Genomic DNA, 17,828 nt, shown 5'->3' on the forward strand with positions numbered 1-17,828 from the left:
GAGCATCGCAATCGTCGCGTACTCTGTATTAAGATCCGAGACCGACCTACTTAGTCTCGATTCGGTATCAACTCGTAATGCCGCTTCTATCAAGGATCAGTTATGCTTATTGTGGAAGGTGGTCTTCTAGTTGTACGGATCAACAACTGATTTGCCGGAAGTGTGGCAGATGATGGGGTAGTCGGCCGTTGAGGACAGGGATCCTGGCATTGGCACTGTAAATAGATGCATGAACCGACCTAATTAGCCAATTGCATTCAGAGCTAAGTGGGCATGAGAGCAATACGAGGAAAGTGGGTACAAGTTGATTTCCTAAATTGCCGTGCCCAGTCAAGAAAATCAACAAGCGGAATTTTGAAGTTAAAAGCCGGAAGCGCCGTATCATGTCGTGATTATGAGAGATCGGGTTGTTCTCGACATCGCAGACAATATCACCGACAAGACTAATTGCTAATTCCGTTACGATGAAGGGACTTGTTCTTGGACTTGCCTCGTTGGGCCTCGCCAGCGCCGTTCCTCGCGCCGAGCAGGCCCCCGTATCGTTCCGCCGGGGCTGTCAGGTCTCGGACGATGGTGCCATTCAGGCCCGGGATGCTGCCGCCGTCCACCTCACTGGCAAGTCGGCGACAGCCCGCCGTCAGACCTATCCCGGCAACTTCACCGTCGACGTGAACTTCCACATCGCCACCACCGAAGCCCAGGCGGACCTCATCACCGACGCCATCGTCGACGCCCAGTGGAAGATTCTGCACGACAGCTTCGCAAAGTACAGCATCAACCTGGTGCTCAACTCCACCGAGCGCGTTGTCGACAATCTCACTGGTTCGGCGTTTCTCATCAATGAGGGCGGCTCCGCCGGCTGGGTCTACCACGAAGCCGAGTACAACGCCTACCTCAAGGCCTCCCGCAAGGGCGGCTACGACGCCCTTAACCTCTACTTCTTCAGCAGCTACTCTCCCGGCGCTACGGGGTACTGCCAGTTCCCTACCGTTCTTCCCGCAGAGGGTACGGACAGCTTGACCTTCGCCAAGGACTCGTGTCAGCTCAGCGCTATGACGATGCCAGGCTTCACTGTCGAGCAGGGCGGCTTTGAAAACTGGAACCTCGGCCACCTTGCTGTTCACGAGGCTGGCCACTGGTTTGGTCTGAACCATACCTTTGCTGGTGGATGTTCTGACACGGCGGGCGACTTTGTTGCGGATACGCCAGCACAGAGAACTGAGGTGTACGGGTGCCCTACTAACTCAGATACGTGCCCGGATCTACCGGGTCTAGATCCCGTTCACAACTTCATGGGCTATGCTGATGACTCTTGGTAAGTTTGCTTTTTGTGTCCAGCCTTTAGTGCTTTATTGCTGACTGAGTCTTTAGTACCAATGAGTTCACTCCTGGACAGAAAGAGCGAATGTTCTCAACATTTTTTGGATGGCGCAGAAAATAGATAAAGGCTGCGAATATGCTTCGATTCAAATATCTAGGTCGTATCATACTGAAAAACTGTTCAAAAGTATTGTAATACAAGCATCACGTCCAAAACCTGTCGTGCATACCCATCCTGAGCTGTTTGCAGATATTGCAGAACGTGAAACTTTATTATAGACTATCTTGATGATAAGCGATAGCCTCCAATGCCGATTTGAAACTGGCACCTATACGGCGAACTTGCCCTTCTGCCTTTCAAAAGTTTCCAATTTTCCCAAGACGTGATTGATTAGGCTTATACCGCCTTTTGGGCTCTTTCTTGCGGTGTCCGAGCGAAACGAAGCACATTTCGTCTGCAGGATGAGTTGTGCGGTGTAAATTCTGAGTCAAGCTTTGAAGGCAGATGAGCATAGACTTCTGGTAGCTTAGGAGAGCTGTTGTGATTGCACTTTGCCGTGTGGCCTTCTCGGAGGGCGTTGAACTTTTGTTTAAGTTTCTATATTCCTCGGCAGCGCGTTCCGATCGTACTTTTATAGGAGCATGACCTCAACATGTAGTGAATCATTGGGCGGTAGCATAGGTGACTCAAGCTGGGAGCTCAGAGTCCAGAATGTGAATAATGTTAGCAATATTATCGCCATCTTTCATAGTTGCTGATTCAGTATCAGGGGCGGTCTTTAAGATAACACAAGCAGTGAAGGCAACATTTGAGACTCATGTAACATGGACTGACGGAATGTATTAGTCTTTTTGTCTTCCACTATCAATGCACATGAAATCTTCTATCAGGTGCATTAGTCTTATGACACATGCAATGAGCACGCATGCTTTTTCTGCCTTAGTCACGGAAATCCGGTGGTAGTCACTGATAAACATTACTTCATCTTGATCAACCTCAGCTATTACTAATTGAGCAGTGGTTTGCGTCTATTGGCACATACAGCCTCCAGACTTCGAGCGGGGTTTCATAGCACCACCTTAGAAATCTTAAAACCTCCTGGGATCCTAGTCTGGAAAACCCCGGTTGGATCGTACTTGGCAGCAATCTCCTTCAGAAACCTGACATTATCCTCACCATACGTGCTGATTGGATCTTGGGCAGGGTTCACGTAGTTGAGGTACCGCCATGCCGTCGCCTTCCCATTGGCTTCGGCGTAAGCCTCGAGCTTCGCGGTCATAGCGGCCAGCTTGGCATGAGCCAGCGCCTCTTGTTCTCCAGTGCGAGTCTGGGCTTGTACGAGCCAAACAATCGAGTTATGTGTCAAAGATGTATCGAGACCCAGGACGTTGTTGCCGCTGCCCTTTGTCGCAAAGTGCCTGGGTAGGGGCTGACTGACGACAGAAAGACCGAGATCAGGCGAGGGGATTAGGGCCTGAAGTTGTATAAGTAGCTCATCATATAGCTCCGACATCTTTGTCATCATGTCAATGTCGTTGTGGAAACAAAGAGAGAACCATACGTTCCTGGGTAATGTCAGCAGGAAAACACGAGATGAATCATAAGTGTGGATTAGTCTCATACCTCTTGCCTCCAGCCGTGGCATAGTCCGTGATTAGTGTGCCGTACGTTTTCCGCTTTCTGTCATCGATAATGGCAGGAAGACTTGCAAGAGGAGCGAATGAGGTTGAGTTGGCGATGCCAGCCGTGTTAATGGCATTGATCGCAATCATGGGCGGCCCCTCCCCAGAATACGTAAAGGTGACGACCTCGGTGTCTTCTGGATGATCCTCGTTGATGTCAATGAGCCTCACAAACTGCTCCATCACAGCCTGCTTCTGGTCATAACTCATGAACAACAAGCCCCCATAGAGACCTCCGTGCGCCGCCGGGAACGTCTGCATGTCGAAACGAGTCACGATACCAAAATTGCTGCTGCCACCCTTCAGAGCCTTGAACAGATCTGGGTTCTCTCCCGCGTTGGCGTTCGCGATTGACCCGTTGGCCAAGACCACCTCGTAGTTTTTGACATCGTCGCAGGCAAAACCTCTGGTACCGGTATGGAACGAGGCGCCGCCGCCGAGAGTCAGACCTCCGACGCCAACATTACCCTCGCGTCCTCCGGTCACTGATTGGCCGTATTTCTCAATCTCCTTGTAGACCGATCCCCACCTGGCACCTGGTTGGATCGATGCCGTGCCCTTTTCAACAGTTAGAAGCGATCCATTACGTTGTCACATAATGGAGACACATACACTGCAGTTTTTGTAGATTGTTGCATTCATGCGGCTGAGGTCAATTGTCACGCCTTGAGCCACATTATTGGAAGGATAGTGAGAGTGACCACCAGCCCGAACAGCAATATCCCAGTTGCCAGCTGAGCTCGTCTTCACGAGAGCTGAAAGGGCGGACGAGACTTCCTCTGTTGTCTCGGGCTTGACGACGCACCATGGGTGAAGCTGCTGGACGGTTCCGGACCAGTATGATGCGATGCTGGAGTTATACTCCGAATCAGGCGGAAAGAACACCCGATTAACTAGTCCAGCTGCAATAAGAGCATCGCACTGCGTTGAAACAGTGTCAGCATCTTTTGGGTTGAACCCTCCAGGAGGCCAAATTGCAGGGAAAGGAGCGCACTTACACCCGAGTAACCACTTACGTCCGGAACTTGACGGATGCTTGGTTGGAAGCCTGCAATGATTTGAGCAGTCGAAGAATCGAGAAGCAGAAGCGCGGTGGAAAAGATGGAAAGAAGAGCCATGGTTCCGAACGTTGGCTGCGTCGCGGTGGACACAAGAGGTCTTCTTCAGACTTCAACGTCAGGCCTCCTGGGAGATCACATATCAACGAACGACTCAGCTCTGGAAGAAAATGCGTGCAGCTTCATCTTAAGCAAAGCCTGCGTCGCTCGAGGTGAGAGATAGGATACGAAGAAAGGTACACTCTGAAAGCGAATCCGAGATGGAGTCGCAACCAAGCATTTGAGAAAGAGACTATTATGGCAAGCGATGGTGGCAAAGTAAAGGGGCCCCTGACAAAAAGCAACGATAACATGCTGAATTTAGCAAATCACGCCGTCACAGATTGCGGTTCTAAATTGCGGATATTTAGCTGCATCGCGCGTAATGTAATGATGCAGAACCGATACGCTGTGCCACCAACCTGCAGTTGGTTCCAACAGGTGGCGAGGTCCGGAAGGCTCCCGAAGTGGCCTTGGCAATAAAGTATTGTTGCAACCAACAGTTTGAGACACTTGGTACACGGTCAGCGAAGAACAAGACAACCCACTTGGGATTAAATGAGTTCCTCAATACGCAAAGTACTCCGGACTTCTCTATCCTAAGGATCAGTAGAGTAATTCAACATCCCTTCGTATTGAACGAGCTTTGAAAGTTCGTTTGTCATCTGAAGCGGTGGAATCCAAGTGTGAAATCCTCCTTGGAAATTTTGAATCCTTGTCTCTGCTCGTTGGTTGCAGATTTCTTACGCTTGCATGCGTCCAACAAACATTGGCGCGCCAACGGGGCACGTATTTCCCTGCCAGGGAATATCTGTAACTCCGCTTTCAGTCAGAGATTCACAGGCTCTTTCCCAGAGTATGGCTTCAAAATCATGCTAAGATTGATCTCTGGGTTCCATAAGGGATTTACTGCTGGAGGGGTCCCCTGCTCGACTGACAGACTTGACCTCATACATTGGAGGTAAGCATGGGTATACCGAAGGACCAACAAGCCGTTATGCACATTGGGAAACCTTGGGAAGATTTCGTTCTGTTACAGCAACAGGAAATTTTGTCCTTGGTATCAAAAGTGCTCGGGGGTTATCTCACCCCTGGTGTTCTCAAGACGCCACCCGACCGGGAGTTCACAAGTTCCAACCGGTTCGCTGACCCATTCAAACCACCGATTTTCTGAACACGGTTGGTGTCTCCATTCGGACTTTGTCATGAAGCAGCACTAGTCTGTAGGCTTTTCTTCTACGTTCTGCTGAATTTCACATCATAGGTCCTCTTAAGTCTGCGGCTGCAGGAATAAACGGTGATTTCAGACTTCAGTTCAAACCGTTAATGTCAACAACCCTTCTCGATGATCCCATTGGAAATCACCCCACGGGTTGAGAGTCTGCCTACCCCAGTCAATCCAGGTGATCCAGCAGCGCTGATCAATGGCTCAATATGGCCCATGGCAGCAATCTCGACAGTCTTTCTAGCTGTCGGATTGGAAGTCCAATTCGACCGCGGCATCCAGCCAACTGCGCAGGGGCCAATTAGGGGCCCTATATACGATTATCGTAGCCAGCCTAACCTACGGTTAGAACCTCCTTTTTATACTTACGCAGATATTTATATAGTTTAATTAATCTCTTCGTTAACTACGGTTCGAACTAATTACTTTATAATAGGGATACTAATACTAATTAGTAATTAAATTCTATTATCGTAGATTAGTAAGGTATCTCGCTACGCAAAAAAGACGACTTTTTAATACTATATAAAATAAGAGATTCGTACTAATTAACTTTATAAAAGCAAACGAAAAAGGAGGCGATTCTTAAATACCGTACGGAATTAAGTAATTATAGCCCTTTATTACTTACGAGAGGTCGACGTCTACTATATTAAACTACGTTAATTAATAGAACTACTTAAGTAACTAGCCTTTTACCGTTACCCCGAGTAGCTTTTTTATTAAACGACTTTTCTATGGCCGGCCCGTAATTAGAAATTAACTAAGTAATAAAAGGGATTATTAATAAGCGATAATTACCTAACTATAATTAAGCTATAAAAAAGACTACTTAAAAGATATAAAATAGGGTACCGAGAGGCCGTAAAAGATAAGATCTTTAAAGTATCTAACCCTACTACGTATAAGTAATAAGTAGGCATTTTTAGTAAGTCCTTAAAATATACGATCTTACGAAAAGGAGGGCTTAACTTCGTTAACCGTACTTAACGGCTTATACGGTTCTTAACGGCCTATATAGCTCCTCTACGAGCCGCCCGGTATTTACTTTTGACTATTCTTACGGAATACCGCCCTAGAAGAGGTAGGTCGAAGAAGGAAGCTATTTAGAGATTATAGAGAGTACGAGGCTTAAGAGGCTAGAAGTATACGGAATAGCGGAAATTAGTAACTAATAAAGATCCTAAGACTAATTACTATATTATCCTATAATAATATAAACGTCTGCCGCTATTATTATAAAAAGGAACTACTAAAACCTACTTTTTTATACTAAATAAAAAAGAGGATCTTAGTAAGTACGATAGCTAGCGACTTAGAAAAGTAGTAATAATTACTAAAAATAGTAAAAACGAGAGTAGTAGCGAGATAGCAAAAAGAAGCGGGAATCTCTTAGACCTTAATAAATTCGTTAAGTAGCGAAAGTACAGATTTACTACGACCTACGCGCAAATTAAATATATCCTTATTAAAATTAAATACGCTAGTAATTACTAATACGGGTATAAGCTAAAGTACGACTCTTAGCGAGTTAGGGTAAAGAAGAAGAGGATAAAACCCGATCCTAAATAGAATCCTAATCCCTTATAAGTAAGTAAATATTAACCCGGACTATTAAGGGACGTAGATATATAAAATTATAAATTAGCCTAATAATAAGTAAATTAACGCGGTATTAATCTATTTAACTAAGGTTTATAAGAAAAAGGGGCTATAGGGGTAACCCCTATTTTATGAGATCGTAGACGACCTTAGTTACTAACTAGACGAATAGTTTATAAACGCAAGCTTAAGAATCGTAAAAGCTATTAATAAATTCCTCTATGAGCGAGGGGTATTACTAGCGTAATTATAATTATAAAAGCTATACGAAATACTAATAACAATAATTATAAAAGAGGAATTCGTACTATAGAACTAGGTATAGGTCGATAGAGCGTATAATCGCTTTAACGAATTTAAAAAAAAGGTAAACGACCCAGATTTCCTCTCTATAATTACTAACGGAAATCTATCGTCGCAAAAGGATATACTAAGGCAAAATATAGTACTAAAAGTACGATAATTAATAATTCTACCTATTTTAATCTATAACTCGTTACTACTACTAATACGAAATTCGGCGCCGATTAACTAATAAAAAAAGAGGTAGACGACCCGAAGTTATTAATAGTACGTAGCGACGTAGGGATCGTATATAAATACCAAAAATCTAATAGTAAATACGAGGCAATTCACAGACCTTAAAAAGATCTTTTTAAAAGAGAAATTATACTCTAGGGGGAAGTATAAGGTCTTATAAAAAACCCTAACGATATTTTATAATTATTATAAAAAAGTCGGAATTAGGGAACACTAGTACTATTTAGTAATTAATATTGTACTTATAAGCAAAGCCTCTAATTATTATTACGAAGCGGTACGTAATCTCGATCGGAACGACTTTTTTAGTATAATTAACGTAATCCGAAGCTGCTTCGAGACTTATAATAAGAACCTAGAGCTCCTATCTAAACTACGAGCGATTTCTTTCGTATTTATAGCTAGGATAATAGAGGGTAAATCGCGAGTAAAGATCCTTAAAGAGCTTATTAATCGAATCGATAAGCTAATAAAAACCTAGCTAAATAAGGGGATAAACGAGCGGAAAGTCGGATATCTCTATACTATAGTCTAGCGTATATTAAAAATAAAAATCACCCTATACTAGGCACCCGAAAACTATAAAACGCTCTACTCGAGGCTAAGATCTAGCTTTAATATTAAAGCGAGAATGCTATACTAAACCTACTTCTAAGTATATAACGGCCCTTATTAATAATATTAAGTCGATCGAACGTATAATAAGAAAGAAAAAGAGGCTAGATATAGTAATCGTTAGTAAGGAGGCCCAGATTCGTTAAATAAGCAGAGATTTAACTTACGGGTAGGGTAATAGAAAAAATAATATTATATTTATAAAAAGGATAGATATTAGTTAAGTAACTACTCTAAGGAAGAGCGTACTAAATTATATAAATAATATAAAAAGTCGAGGGTAGTAAATAGCAAAACTAGCCCTCGTTAGTTTAACTAATTCCTCGTTATATATAAGGGCAGATCCGGGGGTACGGAACCTAGTAATAGTAGCTAAAGTAGCGGCCTAAAGTATATACCCCCTATAGGAGATTTAGAAAATAAGGAAGATCTTACCCCCTATACTAACGAATTAAATTATAATAAAATCGACGATATTAACTACTCTTTTTTCGCCCCGTTAGCCTCCGGAGGATATACGAGGCTAAACGAATAGAGGGTAATAAAAGCTCTTAATAAGTAGGCTTTTATTTATAGATAGTAAAAGAAGGTCCTTTAGATAACGGATATAGAGGCGGCTAAAAGGGCGAATTTAATAGGGCCAAAGCCCATTCTCTTAATAATTAAAAAAAAAAACGCTATTTTTCTTAATATTTAAAAAAAAGGAACATAGTACTAAGTAAATCTAGGGGTAGCTAGAGGGGTCCTTTTTATACTACTTAGATCCCTTAAATACTAAGCTTATATAAGTATTTTATACGAGCAAAAGGTACGGCCTAAATAATTTCTATAAGATTATCCTAGATACTAAGGTATTATAATAATTAACTAAAAGAAAAGAGTAATTCTAAGCGCTATAAAAGATCGCGCTAATAATGCTTAATATATTAATAGCGGGTATTACGAGGATTAGTTTCGGCCTAGGTAAAGAAATCGTCGCCCTAAGTATAATAAAAGTAGAGATATACTTCGGAACGATAACTTTCTATATTTTACCCGTTAATACCCCATTTCTCTTATATTTAAAAGATATAGATTAACTAGGTATTATATTCGATAATACGAGGAACAGAATCTTTAGTAGTAAGTACTTCGAGATAGTCGAACGACGATAGGGGTATGCGTTTATAAAGCTTATTAATAATACGAAGTTAATTAATTATTTAATAAAAAGTAAGCTTAGAAGACTATATTAGAGATTCGGGTACCCGTCGGTTACGAGGCTATATAACCTCTTAAAGTAATTAGGTAATAATAATATTAAAATAGGGGCGCTAGAGTAGTTAACGAAAGTATATTATTAATACTAAATAAATGCGCAGAGCCCACGCAGATTTAAGTTTAAATTGCGTAATAAGCTTAACTTTAACTAGGAAATCGTCGTCGATATCTTTTACTTAAATAGTCGGCTAGTACTATATATAATCGACGTAGCTATATCTTTCTAAGTAAGGTAATTCCTCTAGGATCTATAAGTAAAGATAGTATGGGCAGCCCTATAAAAAAGCTAGATCGATATATACTAGGGACCGCTGGACGGTATTAGAACCGACGCTAGTACTAGCTTTAAGTCGGTAGAATTTAGGGATAATACGACGGCTTACGGTATATAGCTAAAAGTCGTACTCGTTAAAGCGTACTATAGTATTAAAAAAGTAAAAAGGGCACACTAGTAGTTAAAAAGGGCGTTTAGAATTATTAAAGAGGAAAATCCGGATTCTACTAACGACGAATACCTCTAGATAGTACTTAAATACTATAATAATACTATAGGGCCTAACGGACTTATATTAACGCTATTAGTATTTAGAGTATATCTAAGAACGACCTTAGCCTCGCTACTATCGCTAGGTATAAGCTAACGAGCCCGAGTAGTTAAAAAAGTAATATAAGTACTACGTAAAATAAGCATAAAAAAGCAAGTTAACGAGGTAATTACTACGCGTAATAGGCCCAATATAGGGGATAATTTAAATATATTACTAAATTCGGATATACGAGTATAGTGCGAAATTACCTAATAGTAGACTAGGCTATATAAGTTAATTTTTATTAACGAGCGCTCTTATATAGTCGCAAGAAATTGCGACTAGCTATTCGAAGTATTAATTATAATAATTAGACCGTACTATATAGATCCTAACGAGGTAATTTCTAACTTATAAAAAAAAAAAGAGCTAAAGGAAACTATATAACCCGCGGTAGAGGCATAGGAAATTATCCTTAACAAAATCGTCGTAGTAGTACTAATAAATAACGAAAAAGAGGAAATTACTAAAAGGGCACTAATACTACTAGCGAGACGTCGCAAAAGACTACGACGGTAAGCCCTAACGCGGCAATTTATTACTAGCGACGAGGTAATTAATACTTTTTATATAATAAAAAAGAAAGCTAATTTCGAGCTAGTGGTTAAACTACGTAAAGAAGGTATAATTATAACTATTAAAAAGCTATATAAGGGATTAGATCTTATCGAAGTAAATACTCTTTACGATCGAGGGGTCTATCGATTTATTCTATACGACCTAGAAAAATATATAAACCTCCGCATATTTAAATTACGAATAGTTCGTAAAATTAAAGGGAAAGGAATACCCTAGCTGTACGAGAAGTCTAAATACGTAATCTAAGGATACGGCGATATTAAAAAGGCGACGCTACTTATATAATCGCCTATTATATAGCACTATAGCTAACGATTAATAATAATACTAATAGCATCGCTATAAAAAAAGGGATACGAGATTTAGAGCCGTAATATTACCTAGGCCTATACCTAATCGGCTACAGGGCTCATAAGGAAAATCCTAGCCTATCTACCGAAAGAAATAGCTAGTAAGTACTTAGAAAGTACGATTATTAAAGTGCTTAAGCTATTATATAGGCTCGTAGAATCGGGCACTTATTAGTAAGCTACTTACTACGATTTTTATATTAATTAACTATTAATAGTTACCTCTACGTACAACCCGTGCTTACTAGTCGTAGAGTATAAAAATAATTAATTTAGGATTATCGGAATATAGACCGACGATATATTAGGCCTATCCGATATTAACTTTATAAAAAAGGAGGATAAGGAGCTTTAGAAAGCGGGCTTTGTAATAAAGCTAAAAGAGGTCCTTATAATAAATACCCCCTTAGTATTTAATAGCGGGATTTTTATAATCGAAAAAGAAAACGTCGTTTTTTAGTAAAAGGGGTAGGGCGAGAAAATTAACCTCGTCGATCTAAACGTAACTAACGTTAAAAAGTAATATAAAGCTAAGCTTGCGCGAGGGGTATATATTATAAGTATTTATTAACTTAAAGTAATTTTTAACTACGCTAAGGTAGCATAGGCTATAGATCTAACTAAATAAGACGTCGAGGTACTTAATAAGCGGCTTAAGTAATAGTAAATAAATCTCGATTAAAGTCTTATTTATTACCCGATCGACCTTACGATTAGTAAGCTCTACGTCTTTATTAATAGGTTATTTATAAATAATAACGACCTTATTTTATAATTAGGGTATATTATTATCCTAGTTAACGAGAGTATAGGCAAGAGCAAATTTACTATATACGGTAATATAATCTACTACTCGTTAACTAAAAGTAAATAAATAACGAGAAGTATATTAGCGTCGGAGGTTTATAATATAGTTAACGGCATTAACCTCTCTTATACGATTTTAACGACGCTAAGGAAGATTACTAATCGAATTAGCCTTTTACTTATTCTAACGGTTATCTATACCGATTCTTACTTACTATATAAATACTTCGTTAAATTAAGAACGATAAAGGGAAAGAGGCTTATAATCGATATTATAGCCCTTAGGTAATCGTACGAAAGGCACGAGATACTTAAAATCCGTTAGATTAATAATAAAGATAACCTCGTAAACGCTTTTATAAAAGTAGTACTAAATAAGGGATTAAAGTAATTTATAAATAGTAAAAAAGTTACTATACGAATAGAGGGATAGGTTATATAAAAAGAGTAAAAAAAAGGGGGAAAAGGAGACGACTTAGTAAACGGGCCCGAGGTTAAATTATACTTCTAACCGTAGCGGTTAAATTAATAAAAAAAAGAGAAAGTTAGTATCGGATTAGAAGTCTAATTTAATTACGGTATCTAGCCGACTGCGCAGGGGCTAATTAGGGGCCCTATATACGATTATTATAGCTAGCCTAACCTATAGTTAGAACCTCCTTTTTATACCTACGCAGATATTTATATAGTTTAATTGATCTCTTCGTCAACTACGGTTCGAACTAACTACCCTGTAATAGGGATACTAACACTAGCCCTCCGAATCTACTGCAAAGGCTTCAGAGTCAGGTGGATGATGTGGCTGGACGACTGGCTTTTGATCGCCGGATGGGTCTTTCTGATTGCCTCGCAGTCCTTCTTGAGCGAGATGATGAGGCTGGGGTTCGCGAGAACCTACGGCGTCACGCCGGCCATGAGCACGATGTTGTATTACGCCGACAACTGCCACAAGATCTCCTTGGCTCTGACAAAAACTTCGTTTGCCGTTACGTTGCTTCGAATTGCCTCTGGGTGGCAGAGATACATCATCTGGTTCTTGGTCATTACCATGAACATCCAGTTCATCGTCCACATCATTCTCACCTGGAGAGCTGTTTGTCCTAGAAGACCTGGAGATACAACTCCTCACCTTCCAGGCTCATGCTGGTCAGCACAAGACGCAATCACCTTGGGAATATTTGGAGGATGTATGTCCTCTTTCCCGCGAAGTTATTCTATGCACTCCGGCTTTCTGACTATTGATAGTGTACTCTGCCGTCTCAGATTTTGTTCTCGCGTTATTACCTTGGAAGATCGTTTTGAGCCTACAAATGAGGAAGCACGAAAAAATCGGCGTTGGAATGGCCATGAGCATGGGGATCTTGTAAGCACGGCGCCACTTTCCACCTTCTTTCTCCTTTTCTGGAGAGTTTCAGCTAACCCGAAGCTGCCTGGCCAGAGCGGGTGTGATGGGAATAATGAAAGCTGTGCAGAGCATCGCGATCATGGACTTCCTTGGCCCTGATTGTGAGTAACTGGCCCCATAAGTTTCTCTTCACGTTCACTGATGACCATTGTTCAAGACCTTTGGAAGGTCTGCATCTTTTGGGTCTGGGCGATGGCAGAACCAAATGCGACCATCATTGCAGCCTCCATTCCCGTTCTTCGAGTGCTCTTCCGAAACGCTCTGAGTAGCCGACCTTCAGAATACCCCTCTGGCGCATACATTCGATCGGATAACCTCAGCAAGTTTCAGAATCGCGGCATGTCTGCTATTTGCTCCTCAAGAAATATGGACCGCGACAAGAGAGACAATGACAGTGATCAGGAAATTTTAGGTGGGATTATGAAAACAACGGAGGTATCTGTGGACTCCATCAACTATGATGGCCAAGGCCGTCGGTTCGGGAAGAAGGCACTACGGGAGGAGCACGGCATCGAGCTTGCCAATCGATGATCACTGGTGTCCAAAGTTACGGCCGATTATGAGGCGTCCACGTAAGAGAGACATCAAATGTTATTTCGTGGGTTTGAGGAGTCGGTTATGGTGAACTGAGATGATTTACTGCGGTGCCCAATGGGTCTATGACATGACCCTGGCAAAATATTGAGAGCCCTTGTTGAATGAGAACGGAATTAGGCCCAGCAGTGACGCTTTGTTGAAGGTCAGAGCTCATCGGTACTATACTATCCATTCCTCAACCTCCTCGCCTCATTCATTATCCATGCTCTTGCTAGCCATGAATTTCTAATGCTTTGTATCTTCGGAGCAGTTCCTCCCCTAAAACCAGGTTTGAATGTCTATCGTGGCTCCCGGTGTCGTCGAGTCGCCCGCCTAGAGTTGCCACGGGATCCACCGCCGCCAGAGAATCCGAAACACATCTTAATTGGCTATGTCTGCTTTCTTGGTCTTTGTGATTTTGTATCTTGTAGTCGGGTGTCCTGCTGTGGGGTACCTTAGGTAATGTGGTCTGAGGAGGAGTCGATTGTCGGTTACTTCGGTGTTGTTTACACTTAGGTAGGTAAGCTAGTATGAGGTGCCTTGTCTTTGGGCGTACTTAGCATTCAATTTATTGCTAAGTGGTTCTCTTTCTCTCCAGAACAGTGAATTCCTCCAGGCGTAGTGAATGCAACACACCTGCTGAGATGACGATGATGACAAACTTGGCCATTCGCCCTATCAATAGTCCACATGCTGCGTTGCGATCTGCCTAAATTGCATTCCTGATTCATAGTTTTCGCTTGTTTCAATCTAGATTGCGCCCCTGAACCGCTTCTGAATTTCCATCCATCCAAAGAAGCCTAAAGCTCCATGGAAGTAGGGACGGTTCATGGAGTCATTTGTGGTGGTATATATGCGTTCTCATTGCGTGCAGTTGAAGTGCCGGCATAGCTTGTTGGAACAGGCTTGTTTGACGAGACATCAAGTCATCCGCACGGGAAACTAGCTTGAAAGACACACAGAAAAACTTGTATTCAACCGTCAATCTACCTGTTCTAATTGCTTACAAACTACTGATATCGTGCGCTGTGGAATGTCAGCAATTCATCTGCAATTGACGAGGAAACCTGAGGAAGCTTTAGCTCGCAGTGTCGTCAACTCCTCAATTGTTATCACTTTCGAATGGCCATTCTCATTTGCCGCTCCGATTCGTTGGTTCGTCCAATCTAGGCCCAGTCAAGCAGTTGATGAGTTGGAACGAGATCCGATCACTGTCCACTGGTTGGTGGTTGAGTCTCGATTACTCAAGTACGTAGCTGTCATGCTAGCAGACAGCTTGATTAGTTCCAGAAAAAGCCCGAAACATGATCTCGCAAATTCTAGAATCTTAGTCATGCGCAAAGTTAAGCGCCAAATGTCATAAGCCAACTCGTTCTTTACATGTGAGTTTGCCCAGGCTTTAGGGATACTTGTCACAAAGCTCGGACGACTCGACAAAGTGGGAGACGCAAGATAGCAGGGACAAAACAGGGCATGCCACGTTTAGACAACAAACACAAGCAGCCGCCTCCATACCAAGCGCTCCGCTTACGCACAAACAAATTCTCGGTCAACAGTTCGCACACTTGATCTTTTTACCTTTCTTTTTTTTTTCGCAAAATATTTCAGCAGATTTTAATGAAGGTTGGCATTGTTGGACACTTATTCTCTTATTCAATCATGACGAGAACATGCTCAACATATGATCTGAATATGTTCGGGGCAGTACAAGAGGGGGCGGGACCCCTAGCGCGGGATCCTTTTACATGGGGCTTTTCTTAGCCCCAAAACAATCGCCGCCCGGCAATCTGAATGGCCTGAAGGGAAGGAACCTGGAAGCAACCTAGAACGCTCCAACGACAACCCTGGATTGACCCCACCTGAGACGCTTAAGTAAGGGCATGTTTCCCCGGGTCTGGTCACAAAAACTTCATCAACTTCACCTCACCCCCTCCAATCTCACCACCAACTCATAGACGTCGCCGCATCACTCTTTCATCAATACAACAGTCAATAATAGGTATTACGGAGAGCGGGGTCGTTTGAGAAAATTTTGTCGCTACCGCTTTAGCACACCATGGACGGAATGGAGGATTTATCGGCATACGTGCAACAACTGGAGCTTTTCCGCCGCAATGATTACACCCGTGATCAGATGATCCAGGTGAGATTTTGAGATTTCTGGAGCCCCGACGATGGCAACGCCCGCGACTGTCTGATGATGGCATACGCCATAGCTATTGCCATCTTGCTTCGTTCATTTCACGAGCGGTTTACTGACAGGCATTGTCTAGGATCTACTTGCTCGCCACGGCCAGCTTCAGCAAGCTTACCGGGAAAAGTGCGATGACTACAATAATGAGCGCGAATCGCGCCGGATGTGGCAGACCAAGGCCAATAATCTGGGAAAGGACGTAGTGGCTCTTAACAAGGCAAATGTACGTCTGGTTCTCCCCTCGTTCGTGGCCCATTCAACCAACTCATCGACCAGCCCTCGGCGCTGAGCTCAAGCTGTCACGCCCGAGCCAAGCATGGGAAGGTGCTGACTTGTGAGACAGGAATCTAATCCATTCGTCTTTGTTATAATTGATGGTGACGGCGCCATCTTTCAGGAATCTTTATTGAAGAGGGGCGCAGAAGGAGGTGCCGAAGCCGGGTATCTTTTGTCGACAGAGATAAAGAATTACGTTACCGAGGCCTACCCTGAGGCTGCCAGCGAAGACTGGAACATAATCGTACAGGTGGTACTTAACATGGATGGCCTTGCAAAGAAGCTGCACGCATCCGGTATCATTCCCTTCACCACCTCAGAACGAACTCTCATCGATTTCGGACGCGGCTTTGGCCGCGCTCAGCCTCTATTCAGCTTCATCGACGTCGGCTCAGGCAAGGAGTCGGCCGACCACAAGATCCGCGAGATGCTCCGCGTCATGGTCCGCATCGGCCAGTGCAAGCATATCTTCTTCGGCCCCTGCCACGATAACGGATACCTCCCGGTCCTGGAGCCGTATAAGCTAGACGATAAGGTGGCTTCAAAGTTCACCCTCATCGAGACGACCCCCGCCGAGGAGGGCTTTAAACAGCTCAAGTTCCACAGAATTATCTTTAACTCTGTCTTTATGTCGGAAAAGCTTCCCGAAAGAGTCCAGCGACAGACTATGGGCATGCCGAGTATGCTTCCTCCTCCCGTCTCCTCCGCACCGACCGCCACCATCTCCGCCGCCGCTAGACCGCCCACCGGCCCGTACCACACCAACTCCAACTCCGCAAACAACGGCGCCCCCGTCGAGCCGCCTCGCGTTACCAGTCCGCTGTCCAGCGGCTCCCAGACGCCCGCGTCTAGTTGGTCTACGATGACGCGGGTCTCGACGGCGCCCAAGCCCATTGACATCTTTTCTACAAAAAAAGCGCCGCAGCCGAAATACTACCTCATGAACGCCGACAGCCAGCGCATCGACGAGCCGCTGCCAAAGGTCGACCCTATGGTAGAGAAGAGATTCAACGCGCGCATGACGGAGACGGGCAAGAAGTTCTGCAACAATTACCACCTACACGGCGAGTGTAAGAATCCAGTCTGTTCCTACATCCACGGCGATAAGCTTAGCGCCAGCGAAATGGTACTATTGAAGCAAAAGGTGAGTTTCATTCGTTCGCTTCGTGATTTCATGGGGTAGTCTTTCTTCATTTTCGGGCATTAGGCTAATTTGTGACAAAAGTCTCGCGGTATCCCCTGTAGCTTGGGTTCCGAATGCGACGACGTAAACTGCACACTCGGCCATCACTGCAGGTGGCTCAAGGACTGCAACCACAGCTACTGCCGCTTCCAGGGCTACCACGACATCAGCCCCAAACCGAGAGTCAAGTGCTTCGAGGATGGCAGTATGAAGATTATCGATAAGCTCTAAGATTATTTACCGCTCATCCATCATTCAACTAAAGAAGAAAAGAGAAAAGAAAAATGGCCAAGACGGGCATAATAACCACTGCGGGTTAAAGCTCAAGAACCGGGAGGTCGGATCTTGGTGCTTTGGGGCATAAAAGATTGATGTCAGACGCAGGGAAGATTGTGCCCGTCAATTGAGGATATCTGTTGGTATCCCTATTACAGGGTAGTTAGTTCGAACCGTAGTTAACAAAGAGATCAATTGAACTATCTAGATATCTGCGTAGGTATAAAAAGGAGGTTCTAACTATAGGTTAGGC

At 43.3% G+C, this 17,828-nt stretch overlaps 5 protein-coding genes across 5 annotated transcripts; 4 read left to right on the forward strand and 1 right to left on the reverse strand.

The window, feature by feature from the left end:
* Positions 1 to 464: 464 nt before the first annotated feature.
* On the forward strand, positions 465 to 1,441 carry CLUP02_02757 (metalloprotease; the record flags this gene model as incomplete). Its single annotated transcript, XM_049281786.1, has 2 exons — positions 465 to 1,315; positions 1,372 to 1,441. 2 exons carry the CDS (start codon positions 465 to 467, stop codon positions 1,439 to 1,441), a joined length of 921 nt encoding a protein of 306 aa, XP_049138929.1.
* Positions 1,442 to 2,387: 946 nt separating this feature from the next.
* Positions 2,388 to 4,121, reverse strand: CLUP02_02758 (FAD binding domain-containing protein; the record flags this gene model as incomplete). The annotated part of the gene is made up of 4 exons (XM_049281787.1): positions 2,388 to 2,886; positions 2,945 to 3,561; positions 3,616 to 3,924; positions 4,002 to 4,121. The coding sequence occupies 4 exons, from the start codon at positions 4,119 to 4,121 to the stop codon at positions 2,388 to 2,390; spliced, it is 1,545 nt and encodes a 514-aa protein (XP_049138930.1).
* Positions 4,122 to 12,458: 8,337 nt separating this feature from the next.
* CLUP02_02759 (uncharacterized protein) lies at positions 12,459 to 13,601 on the forward strand (the record flags this gene model as incomplete). The annotated part of the gene is made up of 4 exons (XM_049281788.1): positions 12,459 to 12,852; positions 12,911 to 13,028; positions 13,104 to 13,171; positions 13,228 to 13,601. 4 exons carry the CDS (start codon positions 12,459 to 12,461, stop codon positions 13,599 to 13,601), a joined length of 954 nt encoding a protein of 317 aa, XP_049138931.1.
* Positions 13,602 to 14,679: 1,078 nt separating this feature from the next.
* Positions 14,680 to 15,522, forward strand: CLUP02_02760 (uncharacterized protein; the record flags this gene model as incomplete). The annotated part of the gene is made up of 3 exons (XM_049281789.1): positions 14,680 to 14,976; positions 15,050 to 15,201; positions 15,408 to 15,522. The coding sequence occupies 3 exons, from the start codon at positions 14,680 to 14,682 to the stop codon at positions 15,520 to 15,522; spliced, it is 564 nt and encodes a 187-aa protein (XP_049138932.1).
* Positions 15,523 to 15,702: 180 nt separating this feature from the next.
* CLUP02_02761 (C-x8-C-x5-C-x3-H type zinc finger protein) lies at positions 15,703 to 17,530 on the forward strand (the record flags this gene model as incomplete). The annotated part of the gene is made up of 4 exons (XM_049281790.1): positions 15,703 to 15,789; positions 15,920 to 16,063; positions 16,184 to 17,260; positions 17,342 to 17,530. The coding sequence occupies 4 exons, from the start codon at positions 15,703 to 15,705 to the stop codon at positions 17,528 to 17,530; spliced, it is 1,497 nt and encodes a 498-aa protein (XP_049138933.1).
* Between the last annotated feature and the right edge of the window lie 298 nt (positions 17,531 to 17,828).

The sequence above is a fragment of the Colletotrichum lupini genome, chromosome 2 (assembly GCF_023278565.1).
Source record: "Colletotrichum lupini chromosome 2, complete sequence".
NCBI classification, from domain to species: domain Eukaryota; kingdom Fungi; phylum Ascomycota; class Sordariomycetes; order Glomerellales; family Glomerellaceae; genus Colletotrichum; species Colletotrichum lupini.